This window comes from Natator depressus, chromosome 3 (assembly GCF_965152275.1).
Source record: "Natator depressus isolate rNatDep1 chromosome 3, rNatDep2.hap1, whole genome shotgun sequence".
NCBI lineage: Eukaryota > Metazoa > Chordata > Testudines > Cheloniidae > Natator > Natator depressus.
The window spans coordinates 110,741,812-110,762,205 of NC_134236.1; the positions used below are offsets into that span (position 1 = coordinate 110,741,812).

Consider the following 20,394-nt stretch of genomic DNA (forward strand, 5'->3'; position numbering starts at 1 on the left):
ATAATGTGGTCATCTTTCTCATTCCTCCCATGCACACACACACGTATTTCTTAAAATAACTACGTTATAAATTGTTTAAAAACTATCTCCTGCATTTAATCTCTCTCCCTGACAGCAGATATCAGTAATGTCATCATACATCTCCAGATGAGGGAGACAAATTGATATGACACCAAACGCAGATATACATGGCACACATAAATAAAGTGACTTTTTAAACTATTCTATAAAAGGTTATTTCTATTGTTAAGTAAACAAGAGAACAGATGTAAACAAGTTTAAGATTGTGGCTCACAATAATTAGATAAAGCTCAAATTTCATCAAGCCTTCACTTCAAATGTCCTGGCTCTGGATGATTTTTGTATCACAAATATGGTTTAAATTACTTTTTTGAATTTAATTTATAAATGATTCGCTAAAATTATTGGCTTGTTTTGTATCATTCACATCCCATTCTTCTCCCTTAAAATCACTAGCAAAGCACCTATTAACTTAAATGGGGAAGGAGCAGGTCCTTAGTGACCTTTTACAACTACCCCAATCTTGTTCCTTATTTTTAATGAGAACCTGGGTCTTGGATTTTTATGGTTTTTTTTCACTTGCAGTGGAAGGGGTGACTCTTTTGCTCTGTAGCTCATTATTTCTTAGTCCTGTTACTGATGCTGTTGCTCTACAGCAGTGATTCTCAAGTGTGGCCACGGTAGCCGCAGATGGTCACCACAACGCGGCCACATGTGCGGCCACCATAACTTTTGGGGTCCCAGCGCCCCTTTCCTACGCTCTCTGCCATGTCACCGGCTCGGCTCCCTCCAGCAGCAGCCCAAGTCCATGGTGGGCCTGGTGATGTTTCATTATAGTGTCGTAGGGCTGCTGCCTTTGGCTGTGGGAGGGAACCAGCCCTGAAAGAGAGAAGTATTGAACCATTCCCTTTCAAGCACATTTTGAAATAAAAAAAGTTCATTGATATTTACAACAGGTAACTTTGGTGATAGTAGTAGTACATATTATTCTTTAAATTGAAAAGATTTTATCTGCATGACACTTCCAAATAACCACGACTGTGTCGCTACTTGTTTAATATTTTAACTGGGCAGAACCTTCACTTATATTCTACACTGACTGAAATAACTCCATGGTATTTAAAGTACATATAATGCCTATAAAGCCCTGCCTGCCCCTGCCAAATAATGGTGGGGCTCCATGACTAGTCTTGCTCAGTGACTTCCCTATCTCATCTGCTCATTTAAAAATCAAACATTCACTTTTTCCCCAAATTCAACCTGACACTAAAAATCAGGTTATGTTTTTTCTGCCTCTCCAGTTATCACCATTAGTAAAAATACTGCAATCACAGCTCAGCTGAAAAAAATTTCTGGATGTTGTCTGAGGCTTTACAGAACCATGTTCACTCTTCCATAGCTTTATTAGCTCTGTAATGCACAGAGTGGTAAAAATATTTTCCCCCATCAGATTAAACCAACAGACGTCAAAGATAAACAAGGAGCAGATATTCTGAATAAAAACATTTTTTCATGAAGAAAGGTTACTCACCTCAAGTAACTGGAGTTCTTTGAGATGTGTGGTCCCTCTCAGCACTCACTATGGGTGTGCTCCATGTGCCTGAGACTGAAAGATTTTTCACTAGCAGTGTCCGCTGGTCTGTGCCTGTGCCCTGTGCCTGCTCATGCTCCAAACTGGGGACAAAAGAGGCGGCACGGACTGCCTGCCTGCCTGCCTCTCCGGTTCTTACTGTATTGTGGATTATAGTAAGGTTCCAAAGCAGAGAGGAAGGAGGGCGAGTCATGGAATACATATAGGGACCACACATCTTGAAGAACTCCAGATACTATAAAGTAAGAAACCTTTCTTTCTTCTTCAAGTGCAGGTCCCTATGAGTATTCACTGTGTGTGACTCACAAACTGTATCACATCGAGGAGGAAGGTGTGAAGAACTATGCTGCATCACAGATCACAGACCCGCTGCTCCAAAGGAAACCTCTGGCTGAAGCTTGCATAAGGGGGTAATGCTTAGTAAAAATACCTACAGAGCTCCATGTGGCCACCTGCAGATCTCTAAGAGAGGAATTCCTTGCGGCAAATCCACAAAGGTAGCTTGTGCTCTGGAACAGTGGACCCTCACACTTTGTGGGGGAGGGGTGACCATTTGTCATAGCTAACAGGATGCCACCTGAAATGCACACACAGTGTTTGCAATGAAATTGCTTCTCCTTTCATTTGCTCGGCATCACTACATTGCAACGTTAAGGTTGTTTGGGTGCCTTAATTGTGCATTCTCATACTTAACATATTTGGGTTTCTTTTAAGTATAACCTTAACTGTGAGTTTTCTGGATTTGTTATGCTTGGTTTTGGACAGCTCTGTAAAGTTTTTAACCTTAAATTACTGATCAGTACTCTCACTCTGTGGGAGTTTGCCACTGACTTCAATGAAAGTAGGCTTGAACTCAAAATCTCTCCATTATGCAGACATATCTGATTTTTACCTGCTATGGGGCAGTTAATTTACATTAAGCTTTACTGAGGGACTGTAAATTTAGCCTTCTGAGTTGCTTCTCTGTGTATGTGAATGGGTCGTTACTTTCTGTTCCACACAAATTCCCGTTTGCCACCATATGGTCTAAGTCTCTATCCATCCTTTCAGTACAGATTTCCTCTTTAGCTGCCTGGATTGAACGAGCCCTTGAGAATTCTCATTGTTTGTTTTTTACCTGGAATAGTGAATGGCTTGATGGCCAGCAATATTAAAATAGAAGTCAGTTGTGTGTTTCATCTCATCAGTGTGTCCAGAGACTTCGATCCAGTGTCCTATTGGCAAGCAGTAAACTCCATCTACCAAGTTGCTTTCATTGTAGACACAGCAGCGGTCATGATGGGGCCCATTACCTGAAACAGAAGCAGCAACATAACAGCTTGTGAATCAACACTGTTTACATGGAATCAAAGTAGATGTGAATTTAAATATGAATTTAAGGTCTTTGGAACAGGGACTGTGTTGCAGGGTTGCTGGCCTCATAAATGAAGTAGATCTAGCTCTCCTCTGCCAGAACAGGTGCTTCCACTTGCCCAAGTAAGAGGGTTGGGAAGCACCTGATGCTATAAAGAAAAAGGGAGAATCAGAGACAGTGAATCAGAGCTGCCTGAGTGAAAGTCAGGAAGGGCAGATGAGAACTGCCAGAGCCAGAAGGTGTTTCCTGGGGAAAGGCTGAAAGCAAGGAGAGCAGCAAGAGGGGCTTTCACACTGACATCCCAAACCAGAGAGGGGAGGAGGCTGAAGATGGGAGGAGCAGCAGAGGGAGTTGCCTGCTAGCTTTAAGCCAGAGAGCTGGAGCCAAGGGCCAGAGAGAGCTGAAGGTAGGAGAACCATTGGAGGGGCTTACTCACTGACATCTCCAGGGCTGGAGCCCTGGACCCAGAGAAATCATGAGAAGCCCATGGGGAGTGACCGATGCTCCCCTGGTAAAGATGCTCTCCCAGCAGAGCAGCTGTGGGGTTCCTCCTGGAAGAGCAAGGTTGCACTCTTGTTAGAAGACCTGTGGTTGCTGTCCTGGTACAAGAACAGGAGAGGATTGACAGAGTCTGGGCATGGCCGAAGGTGCCAGTGCATGGTATGTGGGGCATCCAGGGACAAGATGTCTTGAATTGCAATGACTGCTTGGACTGTGTGTGGGACATGGAATACCTCTGAGATTTTGCTGGGGATTCAATGAACTGTGTTTTGGTAATAAACCAGCCCCAAGCAGGAGGGGGGGTATTATTTAATCAAGAGAGCCTACATTGGATTTACTGGGAATATTGAAAGGCAAAATTGGGGCAGGTTTGGTTGCTGTGCCTCAGCCTGAAGAAAGGGGACAGTCCAGGTGGGGTTGCTCCCATTTACTATATGTTTGCAGAACACCCAGCATAATACAATTCGTATCACCCAATCTGACTGGCCTTAGGCACAACCACAAAATAAAAGCTTAGCAACCACCATCACTGAAACCTTTTTACAGAAGAAATAATAAGCGCTGTAGAGGATCCCAAATCATCACCAGGATACTTCCAAGCACTTAAAGGTTGCAAAATAGATAGATGAAACAGTTTGTTTTTCAAATGTATGTCTCTTCTCTACTAATACCCGAGTTCAATGCTCTGCATTTCCCCTGCAACTTTTGAGGACATCGCTAGTACCTAAAAGAAGGCCTCATCTACAATAAGAGATTTTTCCTAAAATTTTCCACTGTTGCTATCGTCAGTTCAGCTCCCCACATGGTAAAGAAATCTAGACTAGACAACGCACCAGGTTTTAAGTACCATGTTGTGTAGGCCTGCTCTCAGCAGGGTGCTTAAATGCTGGGAGCCCTGTCCACACTTGCACTTCCACTACTGCAGTACAGAGCCACAACAAAAACACAACTTTCTTTCTACATTTACACATTTGTGGTGTTGTCAACTGTTGCAAGGCAAACAGAAAACTCAAGTCTTGACAGATAAAGAGCCTTTCCAGTTCATTGTTATAATGCTTTCACTTGTCATTTTTAAAGGTTAGCGTCAGAAGGCTAAATTATGCCTCTTCCTGCAGGGGGATGCTAGAAAGGGGAGATGGCTAAAAGGACCCAAATCAGGGTTCAACACAATCCAAATTCCAACACTGGAAAGCATACGGAGGTGTACTAGCTAGTTCCGCCAGCAGTGTAAGTGGTCCCAGAAATTGGGTGAGACACAAGCAAGCAGTATGGCAGCTCAAGGGAAAGCAGTGGCTATGTCTGTTATAGGGGTGTAACACAGGATGCTCCCCACACCACCCAAGAAGCATCACAACTTTAAAAGGAACTGTGTCTCCAACGGCTGCTGCTGGGAGTGCATCTTGCCTCAGCCTCACAAGAGGCATAATTAAGCTCCTGTTATGACCATGAGGTGGGAATCTCAAATTGTTGTTTTAAAAAAACGCTTTACGTTAGACATACAATATGTGGCTCAATCAATAATAAAAAGCAATAGATAATTCTCTCTCACAAATGCAACAACATTCAGGTAATCATCCTTAAAGTATAAAATCACATACTGATATCCATTTACTTTCTCTGTTATTGGACTGGTATAATGACCGATCTGTCACTATCCTTCTGATACAAAGATCAATTCTCAGAACTACAGATCAAATCTACAGTTAAAGAAAGATGAAAACACTGTTTTTTCTATTAAAGAATTAGTATGGAGCATAAGAAAGTTATAAATATAATTAGGGTTTCTATCTTGACGCTTATTTGATGATATTGCACAATCGGCTAGGGTCTAATAAGGTCTAATAACAAACAGAGAATATCTCAGTTCAGTGAAATTGTGTTTTTTAAAAAGTATAATTTATAGGGGCAAAAAAAGGAAAATATTTCAGTAGACTCCCTGCAGCTGTAAAAAATGAGACTGAATAACTAAGAGGTAAGAGGGAACAGAACGGTTGCTTGTCCTAAGAGGTAACAGAACGGTTGCTTGTGTAGCTAGATAATTAAGCAGATGTACACTACTTTCAATGTACTAGTGCTTACTGAGTGATGGTGTCTTAATCATGGGGAGTGAACACATATGTGAGACAAATAAATGTTATAGGAAATCTACTGTGAAGAGAGCTCAGGAGAAATACTAATGCAAATGATTAGGATTAACATTGAATAGTTTTTTATTTTCTACATTGCTTGCAGAACTTTTCCCCCTAATTATGGGTTATTATTTTAATATAAAATAAGGAATGTAAAAGCACAAGAGAGAAAAACACTTCTCCCTCCCATGTTGCTTAAATATTATATTCCATATGCAACAACACAATGCAATTTCCATTAAAATATGGTCATTGAGACCAGCTTATAGCTTTAAACATTATGACTCTTGTCCTTATGCATATTTTTATTTCATATCTTTCATTGTGTTTGTGCTTTTAAATAATATTTCAAGACAGCAGAGGACATCAAAAGTACCATCAAAGTAGAAAAACAATGACATTTATGAACACACACAAATAAACCAGCTGAATACATGATGGTTAGGGCTATCATTGGTAAGCAACAGCTTCCTTTTTTTTTTTTTTTTTTTTTAAGTTTATTTACAAAACTTATTTAAACTGGAAGGTTAATGGCCCCAGTCCTGCAAACGTGGAACAACTTTCCTGTATAACGACTACTAGTGATCCAATAAAGGTAACAGAACTTAGCCTGAAACTTGCATCAAACCTACTCAGGATAACTTTCTGAAGTCCATTTTTACAATGTGAACAACCCTAAATAAAACATTTTTCTTTAGAAATTCCAAAACATTCCTTTGACATTCTGAAGAATTTATACATATAAAGCATATAATGTTACATTCATTAAAATAAATAAATGATTACTAACTACTGTCCACTAAATAGCCACATTGATTGCCTTCTTCAACAGCTTTGGCCGTCCTTCTCAATGCTTACTTTTCTCATCTTATCACTCTTCTTCACCGATTCATCCTAACTCTCCATATCACTATATCATTTCCCCCCCACCCCTCTCTTGCTCCAGTTTACTCTACAACCTTTACTCTTCTTTCATATTAACTGAGTCATGCCTTCCCTCCCCAAGTCTAACACCACATTCCAGCTCTTCCTCTTGCGCTCTTTTCCCTCACCTCTGGCAATATCTGCTCCAACTCTACACTGGCCTTTTCACTTTCCTCCTTTCTCCCTCTTGCTCTTATTCCTCCCCCTTTCTCCATTGGAATTCTGCGCCACTACACAATGAAGAATTTGCACAGAGTTAATGTTCCCCACAGAATTTTATTTTTGTATTTTTATTTTTTCATGCAGAATTTGCTACTGCTCTCCCCGCCCCCCAGAGAAGGATGGGAGTTGGCACTGCTGAAGAGTGAGGAAGAGGATGCAGGTGTGGGACAGCATTGCCAGTGCCAGGCACGAGACATGGAGATGGTGGGCACCCAAGAGCCTGGAGGCAGCAGCTGTGGCTGCTGTTGCTCAGGCTCATCCCAGCTGTGCTGGAGGCTCCCATGGGCACAAAAGCCATCCGGTGAGGAGGGGGATCTGGCTGGCAGGGAAGAGGAGCTGTGCCCTGCGGCTTGGCTCCCCGCTCCTCAGGGGGACACTGTCAGGCAGAGGAAATGGGCACCAGGGCACATCCAACATGGTGATTGGGCGCAAGCTGTGCTCCTCAGGCCGCTTTCCTGAGGGCACCAGGCAGCTGGGTGTATGATCCCTTCTTCCCCAGGGACAGTGTGGGTCTCTGAGGGGCTGTGGGACAGCTTGGCCACTGTCTGCTTCCACCCTCACGTGGGCTAATGGCCAGGGAGCCCTTCAAGCTGAGAACTCACTCCCCTGCCTCAAAATGCGACTTAAGGGGCACTAGGAAGTGGTCCAATGTCAGCTTTCCAAGGTGTTGGGCACCCACAACCCCCATCACACACACGGGGGGGGGGGGGGGGGAATCAGTACACGTAGCCACCTGCGTTTGGACATTTTGCTCTCAGTCTCCTATTCCCTTTATGCTCTCTTTTTGTCCCATTCCCTCAATTAAAAACAAACAGTCTTAATTAGTTAAAGGTACGAGTATAAGGAAGTCCGATTTCCTGGACTCACCATGCTAAGTATCCTTAGCACTATAAAAAAGTTAATATGCTCAATGGGGTTTAACTTTGTCCCCTAAAAGACCACACAGCATTCTGCAGAGGTACAGAAATATCATTGTCCATTTTAAATACTGGGAAACAAGGACACAGAAAGCTTAAGTGACCTCCTGCCCAAGGTCACACAGCAAGTGAGTGTCCCCAGAGAGAACCCTGGAGTTCCTGGTTCCTAGCTTGGTGCTCATTTAACAAGACTGCATTTGCCTCACTGCTTATATCGAAGTCTTTGCTTTTCTTTTACCAAGCACTGAGACGGGCTTCCATAGAGTTTATCTTCTGGGGGAAACAGGCATAGAGGAAATTTTTTCTTGGATTGTAAACTTTGTGCACCAGTTTTGAACATTAATTTACTCAAAGTGACTTAGAGATAATGGACAATGAACTTTGGCCATTTGAACAACATTTTCTGAATCATACTCTGATCATAGTGAAAATCTACTTGTGAGGCCTCCACTATAAGGCTTCACTGATAATACAGATTATTTTACTTCCTTTTATTTTCTTTAATAGTCTTGAGATCATTTTTACATTTTATATTTGATTATTTTGAGGAGATCCTCATGAAATTCTTTTGTTAAATATTTTTTGTGGTATTTTTGATTTTTGTGTTATTTCAGTTTATTCACCTGCGTGGGTGGGTCCTGCTTCCCATGGAGATTGGGGTGGGAGGCCCTGCACTCACCCTGCTCTGCTGGTTGAGTATAGTATCAGACTCGGGGCTGTAACTTGAATCTTTTTTTGTTGTCTGTATTATTACAGACATATTGCTGACAGGTATTTTGAAATAAATTATCAAAATAATTGAAACTAGCATTATTATAGTGTGTTATTTTGACAAATAAAATAAGCAGAATTTTGAAGAATTTTAAAATATTGTACACAGAATTTTTAGATACAGAATTCCCCCAGGAGTAACCCCTCTGTCTCTCTTTAGTGCAGTCTGGAGTTGCTCAAGTTCCTTTTTTTCCTGTTCCCTTTGGGGCTCCTGCTTTATTCTTTAGCAAGCAGACACAACCTGGGATGTTGCTCTCTCTCACTTCCTCCATCTTTCTTCTTACTGGCTTTCCCCCTACATGGCAGACCGTCAAAGGAGAAGGCAGCAACAGAAGCAATATTCCCATTCATCATGCTCTCAATAACAGAAGCACTGGCTTCCTGCTCTCCCATTTCTAACTCTTTTCCCTCCTTGCCCTTGAGGTTTATGCCATCTGCTGACTAACTTTCCCCTGTCTCCTCATCCTACTTCCTCTTTAGCTTGGATTCCTGGTCCTCCTTTTCCTCTCTTCCCAATCCTCCATCTTAATTCTTGATGACTTCAACTGCCATGTTAATGATCCTTTCAACTTTGCCATCATTCACTTCCTTTCCCACATGGCACTGGATCTACAACCATACACAAAACTGTAGCCACTCCTTCAACTTATAAAAAGAAAAGGAGTACTTGTGGCACCTTAGAGACTAACAAATTTATTTGAGCATAAGCTTTCGTGAGCTACAGCTTATAGTCTTCATTAGGCATTGGTCCTTCTCTTCTGTCACTTCCAAGTAGCTTCCTTTCTCTGATCACTATTTATCATTGAAAGAGGTGGAGGAGTAAACAATCAAATAAAAAAGAGGCATGTTTTCATTTGAGTTTTACTTTTTAAACAAACACCTTCCATTCATATAGTGCATTTCATTCAAAATTACACCAATTATTTTAGTAGCAATTTTTCATACATACGTCAGTCATTCCACCCCCCATTGAAATACAGCAACAACATACAGTGCACAGCAACACAACAATTTGAAACAGGAAGGGAAGAAAACTACCATATCCAATTGAAACCAAAGCCAGGAAAGTAGGTAGGTGGAATGAAGTTACCCAATCAATATTGAGCCAGGACACTGAGGTTTACATCCCTTAGTGTCATTACAATTACATATAAGAATTGCCATGAGACCTTAATTATTGCGAGTGATCAGGATTGCACCTGTAAGTCTAATCCAAAAGATGCCACGTCCCCCAGAAGTGCCTCCTAAAACATGCTTGTTTCACAAGATAAGTACAGAACACAAGGTCAAGGGGGTATATATATTAAAAAAAACTACTAAATCAGTTTATATGACATCTTTACTTTCACAAATTATTGGGCTGCCTCAAATTATTTAGATACTGTAAAGTTGCAATGCAAGGAAAAAGTTCTTGCTACACAGCTACATAAACAAGTTTGAAGAAAAGAAGTGAGATAGCAATTTATAATTCATAAACTACTTTTAATAGCATTTAGCATTCATGTCTCTTAGTTTTTATCCTCCAGAGCCATTTCAATAATAAAAAGCTGTGGCCCCATAGGGAGCAGAACTGCTGACACATTCTGTTGGACTTTGTCACAAATTGCTCTACTTGGTGAAAAACCCACAACTAGAAGATGTATCTGGCTACAACTAGGTGAAGAAACCACTTGTGGTGATTCAAACCATCTGTTCAGGTGGCCTACTAAGTCATTCTGTACACCCGACACATAAGATGCTTCTAGATCTACTGAGCTGGCAATACAGAGCTCCCTGAGTTGGGCTTCTTCATGACAGAGTGGGGGAAGAGTGGGCTCCCCGCTGCTTGTTGAGGTAAAACATTGCTGTTAAGTTGTCTGTGAAGACTAACAGCCTGCTTCCCCTGATCTGCAATAGAAATACTTGGCACAGCTTTCAGTTCTCTGACACTGATGTGTAAAGCTAAGTTCTCTGAAGACCAGAGACCCAGCAGAGAACTAAAATGGGGTCCCCATCCAAGGACCGAAGCATCTGGCCCTAGCATGAAAGCTGGTTGTGGGTGGACAAATGGAATGCCTATCTAGGGATTTGAGAACATGGGAGGGCATTCTTACCACAGAGTCCAATTGATGGCAGCTTGGTGGGTAAACAGATGCCAGCCAGCCCGGCAGAGTTCTGAGCCACAGTCTGACATAGTGAACCACATAGGTGCAAGAGGCCATGTGACCCAGAAGCCTCAAACAGTTTGGTGCTGTTGTGACCAGCAGACCTATGACAATTGATCGAATTGCCTGGAACATGGAAGAAAGGCCCTGGCTTGAGATGATTCGAGTGCAGCCCCTATAAATTCTATCGTCTGGACTGGGAAGAGGGGATATTTTTGTGTGTTGATTAACTTTCCCAGATCATTGACTGGATCAGGGTAATGCTATGCACTTGCTATTTAGACCAGCCTTTGACAAGCCAGTCATCTAGATAGGGATAAACCTACACTCCTGATCTTAGAAGGAATGCAGCCACTACTGCCATGACTGAGAGCTGCTGACGGGGTAAGAGGTAACTTAGTCACAGTTTATAAGTACCTACACAGGGAACAAATATTTAATAATGGGCTCTTCAATCTAGCAAACCTAAGGTATAACAGAATCCAGTAGCTGGAAGTTGTAGCTAGACAAATTTAGACTGGAAATAAGGCATAAGTTTTTAACTGTGAGGTGCGACTGGGTCAGGCCAGATGGCTACAGGAGAGTAACAGAAGGCAGATATATTAGCCCCAGGTTAAGTTGGTCCCTTTTCCCTGGGTAAGGTAACAGGGAAGGTTCCAGAACAATCAGGAACCTTCTGGAGACAATTAAGACAGACAGGCTGATTAGAACACCTGCAGCCAATCAAGAAGCTGTTAGAATCAATTAAGGCAGGCTAACCAGGGCACCTGGGTTTTAAAAGGCGCTCACTTCAGTTTGTGGTGTGCGTGTGAGGAGTTGGGAGCAAGAGCCACTACGAGCTGAGAGTGAGAATGTGGACTGTTGGAGGTCTGAGGTGTACAAGCATTATCAGACACCAGGAGGAAGGTCCTATGGTGAAGATAAAGAAGGTGTTGGGAGGAGGCCCTGGGGAAGTAGCCCAGGGAATTGTAGCTGTCGCACAGCTGTTCCAGGAGGCACTCTAGACAGCTGCATTCCACAGGGCCCTGGGCTGGAACCTGGAGTAGAGGGCAAGCCCGGGTTCCTCCCAAACCTCCCAACTCCAGGTCAGACACAGGAGTCGTCGACCTGGACTGTGGGTTCAGAACAACGGCCAAGCTGAGGGCTGCCGTGAAGCTCCAAGGTGAGCAAATCTGCCAATAAGCGCAAGACCCACCAAGGTAGAGGAGGAACTTTGTCACAGAGGGTAATTAACTACTGGAATAATTTACCAATGATTGTGATGGATTCTCTATCACTGGCAATTTTTTAAATCAAGATTTAATTTTTTTCTAAAAGATCTGCTCTAGATATTATTTTGCGGGGGTTCTATGGCCTGTGTTTTACAAGTCAGACTAGATGATCACAGTGGTCCCTTCTGGCCTTGGAAACTATGAATAATCACAAAGTCACTATTATGCAATTTAAAGTTCCTGCATGTTTTAATCCCCAGCATTTGTTTTTCCACCTTTTTTCCCTTCTACAACTAGTGTTAAAAAAAAATTTACATCAAAGTTTACACTCACCCTTCTATCCTTAGGGTAAAACAAACACAAATACCCTGTGGAAAAAACGCCACACACAACTAAAAGCATTGATTTTTTAAAAACTCAGACCACTTTATAAATGGATCTTTTTCTTTAATCTTGATTGTATTGATTTTTTTCTCTGGGAACAAATGTTGGTTTAATTTTTGAGAAGGCAGCAAACTTAAAAAAAGTTGTGAAATAAAACCCAGCCTGTAAAATGCTCTTCTAGTATTTAATCCATCTACAGACCTCTCTAACCAGTCACATATGCCTTTCTAATTAAAGAACAAAGAATCTGGATGAGTTTATGAGCAGATAAAGGTTTGACTAACATACATCCTCCTTAAGCCCCACTGTGCTGCCGACCAGGAGCTGCCTGCGTTAAGTGCTTCCCGGACAGAGCTTGCACCTCTCATCCACTCCCAAACCCCAATACTCTTCCCCAGCCCAGAGCCCCCTCTTGCACCCAAACTCTCTCCCAGACCCGTCACTCCCTCCTACACCCCAACCCCCTGCCCCAGCCCCCTCCTGCATCCAAACTCCCTCCCAGAGCCCATATCCCTCACCCTCTTCTGCACCCCAACACTCTGCACCAGCCCAGAGCCCCCTCCTGCACCAAATGCCCTCCCAGAGCCCTCACCCCCTCCTGTACCCCAAGCCCCTGCCCCAGGCTCAGCCCAGAGCCCTCTCCCACACACCAACCCCCTGCCCCAGCCTGGTGAAAGTGAGTGAGGGTGGGGTGAGCAATGGAGGAAGGGGGAGAAACAGAGTGAGTGGGGCAGGGCAGATCCTGGGTTGATCTTAAATTCAGAAAGTGATCTTCTACAAAAAAGGTTGGAGACCACTGCATTACAATGATGAAAACCCTCAAAGTTCTATTTTGGGCCTAATTCGTTGTGTTATCTGTATGTTCTACCGTATGGTGTCTATCAGCAGTTACTACAATTGGACTTCCACTGATACACATACAGTTCTCAAAATTTACTTATCCTTTACACCAGAGCCTGTTATGAAAGTCTCCCTGCTGTCTAATTGTTTGAGTGAAATTCAATCTTAGATGGCTTGGAATAAGCTCTGCCTCAACACAACCAAGACTGAATTGCTATTGATTTCTACAAAATAGAGGTATGGGAAGGTTGAACTTCCACCACCTGAATTAAGATGGGTCAGATATTTTGGCAGTTGATCCTGCTAGGAATTCTTAGGGTCACTTCAGACTCATGTCTTTCTAATGTTAACATATGAAAATTTAAATCAATGAAAATTCAGATGTGGTTTTGATTTCACACAGCTGATGAATGTTGCCAAGATAAAACACTTGCTTTCTACATCTCATACAGAGATTCTAATTCCTGAGTTGAATAGAGAGACTTAATTATTATGCTTTTTAATGCTGGCCTTCCTGCTGTTTCTATACAGTCTTTCCAATAGTTCAGAAGCAGCAGCTAGCTTTTTCACACTGGTTAAGTATGATGACAGTATTATTCATTTCCCACACATACTGCACTTCTAGATCAGTAGTTTGTTTAAATACATCTCATTTCATAAGCTAGTACCATGTGATTAGTTTGAACTAACCACACAGTACATCCTGGCATGATTTTTTACAGGAAAGATAAAGAGAATTTGGGCTTGGGACTTTTGAGATGACAAAAGAATGAAATTAACAAATTTCCTGTCACTTGAGGGACTTCAGAGAGTAAAAGTCATGTCAATTTCAATCCTTTACTGACTTATAAGAGATATCAGTAAAGTACAAGGATGGTATAATGTGCACATTTGTATCATACACACTTAGTGATGTTTGTTTTTTGACCATCTTTGAGGTAGAATGTTAAGTCTATTGCAGCACTCTGTTTACAGACCTGATATTTTATCAGGGGGATAAGTTATAATAGTAAATGTTACTCAGGGGTACACTGGGTTTAGGACTGAATCCCGTCAATCCTGATAGCCTCCTTTTTAAGGATAAATTTAAACAATCACCACCACTACCACCTGGAATCAGAACTTAAAGACTTACAAGACATACTGATATATAGTAAACTGATATGAAGCAATCAATGAAAATTAGTTCCCAGCCATGTCATAACTAAGTCACAGTGATATTTTAGGTGAAGATAAAACACTATATGCTATTGTAAGCTGACAATGTGGTTGCACAAATTTACTGAGAAACGGTGTTTAAATGCAGTCACATAAAAAAAGGAAAGTATGAGGCTGATTTCAAATTGATTCCTATTTACTCATATCAACAATGTTTCCTCACACCTGAAAGGCATTAATATTGCTAACACTTTCTCTCTCTGAACAAAGCAATGGGTTCTCAGTAAATCATTGTATATTACACAATTAGTCAACATCAATATCCAGTTATACTTAATATTCCATCCCTTACATTACTCATTTAACAATAAGTTTGGTGTGGGAGGAGAGAATAAAGTCCTACATTGCCTTAAAAAACAAAATGAATTATGCTATTAAACTTCTATGTAGCTGCCTTCTGCAAGGGTTGAGGAGGTATTTGTTATAGACAAGTAAAATAGTGACACCTAGTGGAAGTAATAATCAATCAGTAAGTAAAACATCTATATAGAAACTTCTCAACCCAGTCCATCACAAGGATTGAGAAGTTCATTTTTTATTTTTAATTTACAGCTGTTTTCCCCCACCCAGGGGATCAACATATTAGTTTGGGGGTAGGAGGAGATATACATTTCACCAGAAAGGAATAATAGGGCAGGGAAGGAAGAATTATTTGCCTGAAATTCTGCATCCGATGAAGTGAGCTGTAGCTCACGAAAGCTTATGCTCAAATAAATTGGTTAGTCTCTAAGGTGCCACAAGTACTCCTTTTCTTTTTGCGAATACAGACTAACACGGCTGTTACTCTGAAACCTGCTTCCTTAGAGATATCATGAAGGATTCTTACTTGTGCTCTACTGCTGCCCTCAAGGATTAAAATAAAAGGAGATTTTAAGACACAAATGGCAATTAGGCATCTAACTGCCATTCACTTCTTTGAAAAGTCTCCCCCTTTCAGAGTTCTACTAGCCTTCTGCTACAGCACTGAGAGAAGAAGAAGCCTGCACAAACTGTAGATTTAAATAAAATGTCATGATCTAGAGTCACTAATGACAGGTTTCCTTAGAGTCACTAAATTCAACTGTCAACACAATGCCATGAGTAAATTAATGAGAAGCTCTTCATAAACGGCACACACCCAGAGTTCTGCAAGCTCAGAAAGAATCCCAGAGGTCACACCTTCGCACATCTTCTTTTGTTACATTCAATCAGCCATGACAGCATGTGTGCTGGTCCCTCACAGCCAAGAGTAAAGACCACCTGCCCCAAGCAGTGTTTGTTTTCTTTTTTGTTTTGAGTGGGCGAAAATTGGAGGGGAGCTACAAAAATCAATAAAATAACAGAAGGTAAAGAAGAGGAAAGATGGGAATGAAAAAGTTGAAAAGGAAAGAGGTCATGAAAGAAAAGCACATGGCAACCATATAACAGGGAGAAGTTAAAGAGGATTCACCAGTCCATCACAAGGGAGACTACAGTAAGTTTGGGAACTATTTCTTGATGTAGTCATTTGCTTAAATACTGAGAAGAAAAGAAAACCAAAACTAGTCTTTGAAAATGTTTTTGGCATACTGCAATTTTATCTAGAAGTTACCCATTAACCCAAAATGGAATGGAAAGCAAATCCCTGCAATGATGACTGGTCGAGGGACATACTTAGGCAATCCAAATGTAGTGACTTGTACTATGGCCCGGGCTTGAGCAACTTAACAAGACACCTACTAAGAAGTGGACACAAAATATTGGGAACCACACCAACAGGATCCAGAGAAAAAGTAGAGCACTAATCACAGGAGTACTCCCTACTTGGGACTGATAATTCATACGGAGTAAGATAGGGAGCAGAGGACTGATAAGAGATATGGACTAAACACACCTAGAAGTGGGAAGCAAGAAGTCTCACTGGAGTCTGAAGAAGAGCAACAATTAAACCCACAGGCATGGCTGTTCTCAGTGTTTTTAAAGCATCCAGCATGTAGGCACTAACACCAGCATCTTGACACAATTTATATCAATTTATTAGCCAACACTAACTGTATGTCTAACTGAAATTACAAAACTTTTTGAACTGCTTTCAGAAGATGTACATCTCCCAAGCGAGAAAAATCCAACTTCAGTTGCCTAACCCAACTTGGCAGGGGCTGGGATGCTGCAGAGGCAGCAGACTCAGCCCCAAGCTTTGTAGCATAATTGTTTTTAAATTGAATTGTTTTTCAAGGTTTGCCATAAGGCATCAGCTGTTCCTGAAAGCAAGAAAAATGAGAGATCGTCAAGATTTCATTTGGAATCCAGAGAATCCCTAGAAAACAAAAGTGGGAAGATTAATGTGAACAAGATTAATTATTTTGGGGAAAACAAAATGTGTTTAAGTGCTTTGAGTGTATATTATGTCATTTTATAGTAAACACACCCTGCCCATTCTCTACTGTTTAAATAAGTGAATTCACTGAAAAAAACCTGTATTAGTATGATGTTAAGACTGAGGCTATAAACACAAATACAACTATTTGTTTGTGGTAGCAGCCACAATATGCTGGCACTTTACAAATAGAAAAGGGCACAATCCCTGCTCTGAGGAGCTTACGATACAAAGGCAGACAAACAGTGTAGAAGCTGTATAGGATATATAGTTATGGGCAAATATATTATATATAAATAAATTTATATGAAACTTTTTCCAAACTACTCCTCAAGCTTATCATGGTCAGCCATCAATTTTTCCATAGGCATCTTGGCAGAGATGTATCTTCAGGAGGGACTTGAACATAGAGAGGGTAAGGGCCACAACAAGCAAGCTCAGCCAAGTAATATACCTGCAGTAGCCTTCCTTTGGCCATGATGCATATAGATTTGTGGTCTAAGCACAAATCTATCTAATTCTAGCTTTGATGCTGGTTGTCTCACTGGCTTGGAAGAACCATGAGCTCTCTGTCTCAGTTTCTTCATCTGTAAAATAGTGATACCTACTTATCCTGCAGGAATATTTATGAGGATTAGTTATCTTTGTAATATACTTTGAAGATGTAAATAAGTATTATACACAGTATTTTTGATGTATATTTTAAGGAACATTATCAGATTAAAATCCTATTTCAAAATAGTTTTCTTACCTAAAGCTGTCAATGTGTAACAACTAAGCATTACATCATAACTGATGTGATATAACATGTTACACACACAACTGGATGGAAATCCCTTTAGTTGCATAGGACTGCCTACGCCCAGATATTTGTAACAAATATAATTCTGCCCACTCCTAGAGCACTCCCACTATTGATTGTGAGTATGCCTTCAGAGGTGCAGATATTCTAATAACTGTGTTATAAATGTTTTCCTGAGGATTGGTTCATTTTCACCTTAAACACAGATGGTACTGAACATCCGACACATGTTGATTTATATTTTATAAACCTTTTTTTAAAGAAAAGAATCCAGATGTTTTCAAACTGTAATTTTTACAACCGAATACAGAGGATCACAGGTATAATAGTCAAAGTTTTTAATTGATCCATCTTTGACAGTGTCTTGCAGTCCTTTTTTTAATTGTTGGAAGGGGAAAACCTCTTGTTAAGCTCCCTTCCACACTTATAATCAAGAACAATGATATCCAGCAATCTGAGAGTTAAAGATCTAACCATTTTTGGTGACTGAAAACAGAGGAACCACTCAGATGAGTACCATAAAACCTCAGCAGTACGCTGACAATCCACAGGCTGTTTTCTTCCTTTGCAGCCAGGCAGGAAGTTCAGATTGCTGAATACTCACCATGATAAAGAATAAAATTCCATACAGGTTAGTTCTGAAGGAATATTTATGGCAAAATTAGAATATACTCAGTACACCACCCATTAAACAAGCACCCAGAGATTAATAGAAGCTATTATGATATGTCTGAACTGGACAGCAACTGGGCCTCCGTGGTTACATGTAAATTGGTTCAAGACATTTTCACAATGTAAAAGAGAAAGGGGAGAAACATTTCCCAATAAGTACAGGTTAGCCTCACTGCAGCTAAATTCTATGGGAAGCTGAATGATGTTTTAACAACACAAAAGGGGTTTTCACTCACTCTAGCTAAACTGGGCTCTTCTGACCAAAATCAGTCACCCAAAAGCCTCACTTGTACATTTCTTGCATGTGCCCCGGGTCCTATCCTGATTATTAGCAGTCAATCATTGTAAGAGTATCTGACACAATTGGTGATAAAGTTGCCCCCACTTTCCTAGCTTCTCTTCTCATTCAAGCTACAGAATAATAACTTCAGACTGACACCAAAGCAAGTTTGAAACACTTATCTTTATTGCTGCTCATATACTGTGTAACCTTAGAGTCTGCCGGGACTTCCTACACACCTTCATTACACACCATCATTGATAAGGTAACGTGTTATTTTGGACATTGCCCCTTCTAGAAAAGGGCCTCATTTACTGCTCCTTTGGATGGATGAGAGATTTTGATTTCATAAGTTCACCTTTCCTGGACTTCTGCAAAAGAAAGAAATTGTCAAAACAGGCTGAGTATGTCTAATTCAGTTGTCATATATAACAAATTTCATTAGTCACATGTCCTAAGTATATCATAACATCAAATGATGTTTTCAAAGACACAGATTGTTAGCTGCATATTCTTTTTAAATTTACTTTGCTTTCCTTTGTATGTAATTATGACATGTCTTCCTCCATAACCTGTATGTGCAGACGACTGAAATTTTATATGTATCCTCCCTAATGTGCGAAGCACAGCTGTATGGTCACTTGCTTCATCTGTGCCCAGAATTAAACTTTAGTAGTAATAGTTTATACATTTTAAAATACAAGTTGCTCCTTATTTAAAAAGATAATATCCTTTAATTCATCTTTTCCCCCTTACACTAAGTCTCAAGCACCCATCGCTGAGGAGGCACAGAATCAGATCTTTAGCAGATTAAGCAAACAACTAAGTGCCCATTCTCTGGTGTCCAAGATATTACAGTGAAATTCACTGAAATAGTCTAAGGCAATGGTTCTCAAACTGTGGGTCATAACCCAAAAGTGGGTCATGATCCCATTTTAATAGGGTCACCAGGGCTAGCTTTAGACTTGCTAGGGCCTGGGGTTGAAGCCAAAGCCCGAGCCCCTTACCCAGGGCTGAAGCCAGAGCTTCGGCTCAGGCTCACGCTTCAGTCGTCTCGTCCCCCCCACCCCCATGGTCATGTAGTAATTTTTGTTGTCAAAAGGGGGTCGCAGTGCAATGAAATTTGAGAACCGCTGGTCAACACTACACAGTTAGGTCGACATAAGGACGCTTATGACGACCTAATTATATCAGTGTCTAGACTACAGCTTTCCTCCCACCAATACAAGTGCACTACTACACTGACAAAATAACTCCACCCTCCCCAAGGGGCTTAAGGCTTATGTTGGTGTAGTTAGGGTGACACACTGTCTGTGTAGACGCTGCGTCCCTTACATCTGCTGTCTTGCCAGTTTTACTGCAGGAGCCATAAAATTGAAAAGAAACCCTCGGCTCCCCTGGGAGATGGGGCAGCTTTGGATCCTGCTCTTGGCTGGAAGCTGGGGTGACTTTGGACCCCGCTCCCGGCTGGGTACTGGGGCGAGAAGCCCAAGCAACCCCCCCCACCCATTCCCCTGTGATCAGAGGCCCTGGGCTGCTTGCCCCTGCTCCAAGTGGGGAACGGGAGGGTGGGGGGAGGGAGGAAGAAGCCCACTGGAAGCCCATGGGGCTGACCTGAGAGACCTGGCTCTCAGCTCCCCATACTGCCCCTCTTAGGTCAGTGGAAGCTCTCCTGGTGAGGACAGACCTCACCAACATAAGGAGGGTAGTGTGGACATGCACCACTGCAGGTTTGTATTGTAGATATACCCTAAGGGAAGTGAAAGTCCCTTTAAAATCTAGATTGCCTAAGCACTAGAAAATGGTGTAGGGAACAACCATGAATTGGCAGGAGACTGGTGATGTAATATGTTTTTTCCAATTCTTCCTTTGATTATTTTAACCAAAAAGCTCACCAGCTACAAAAGGCCACCATGCTAGTTCAGATGTTGAGTTCATTTTAAAAATTTTAATGAATCCTGGGATTGAAGCAGGAATTACTGGGTGTAATTCTATGGCCTCTGTTATGTCAGACTAGATGATCAGAATCTTCCCTTGTTGCATTAAAACTCTAGGAATGCACAATGTGGAAGAAAGAA

The 20,394-nt window shown here is 41.4% G+C and overlaps 1 protein-coding gene across 8 annotated transcripts in view; it reads right to left on the minus strand.

Moving 5' to 3' along the window:
* The window catches only part of EPM2A (EPM2A glucan phosphatase, laforin), a 92,157-nt gene that overhangs the window by 29,435 nt on the left and 42,328 nt on the right, over window positions 1-20,394 (minus strand). For 3 of the 8 annotated variants that reach the window (XM_074948554.1, XM_074948559.1, XM_074948558.1), the window contains exon 2: window positions 2,730-2,904. In XM_074948554.1, the coding sequence (XP_074804655.1) occupies window positions 2,730-2,904 (175 nt within the window). Of the gene's footprint in view, window positions 1-2,729; window positions 2,905-3,398; window positions 3,488-17,016; window positions 17,150-18,555; window positions 18,688-20,394 lie in introns of those variants that run through there. The other 5 variants (XM_074948556.1, XM_074948557.1, XM_074948555.1 and 2 more) reach the window with 4 other exon arrangements.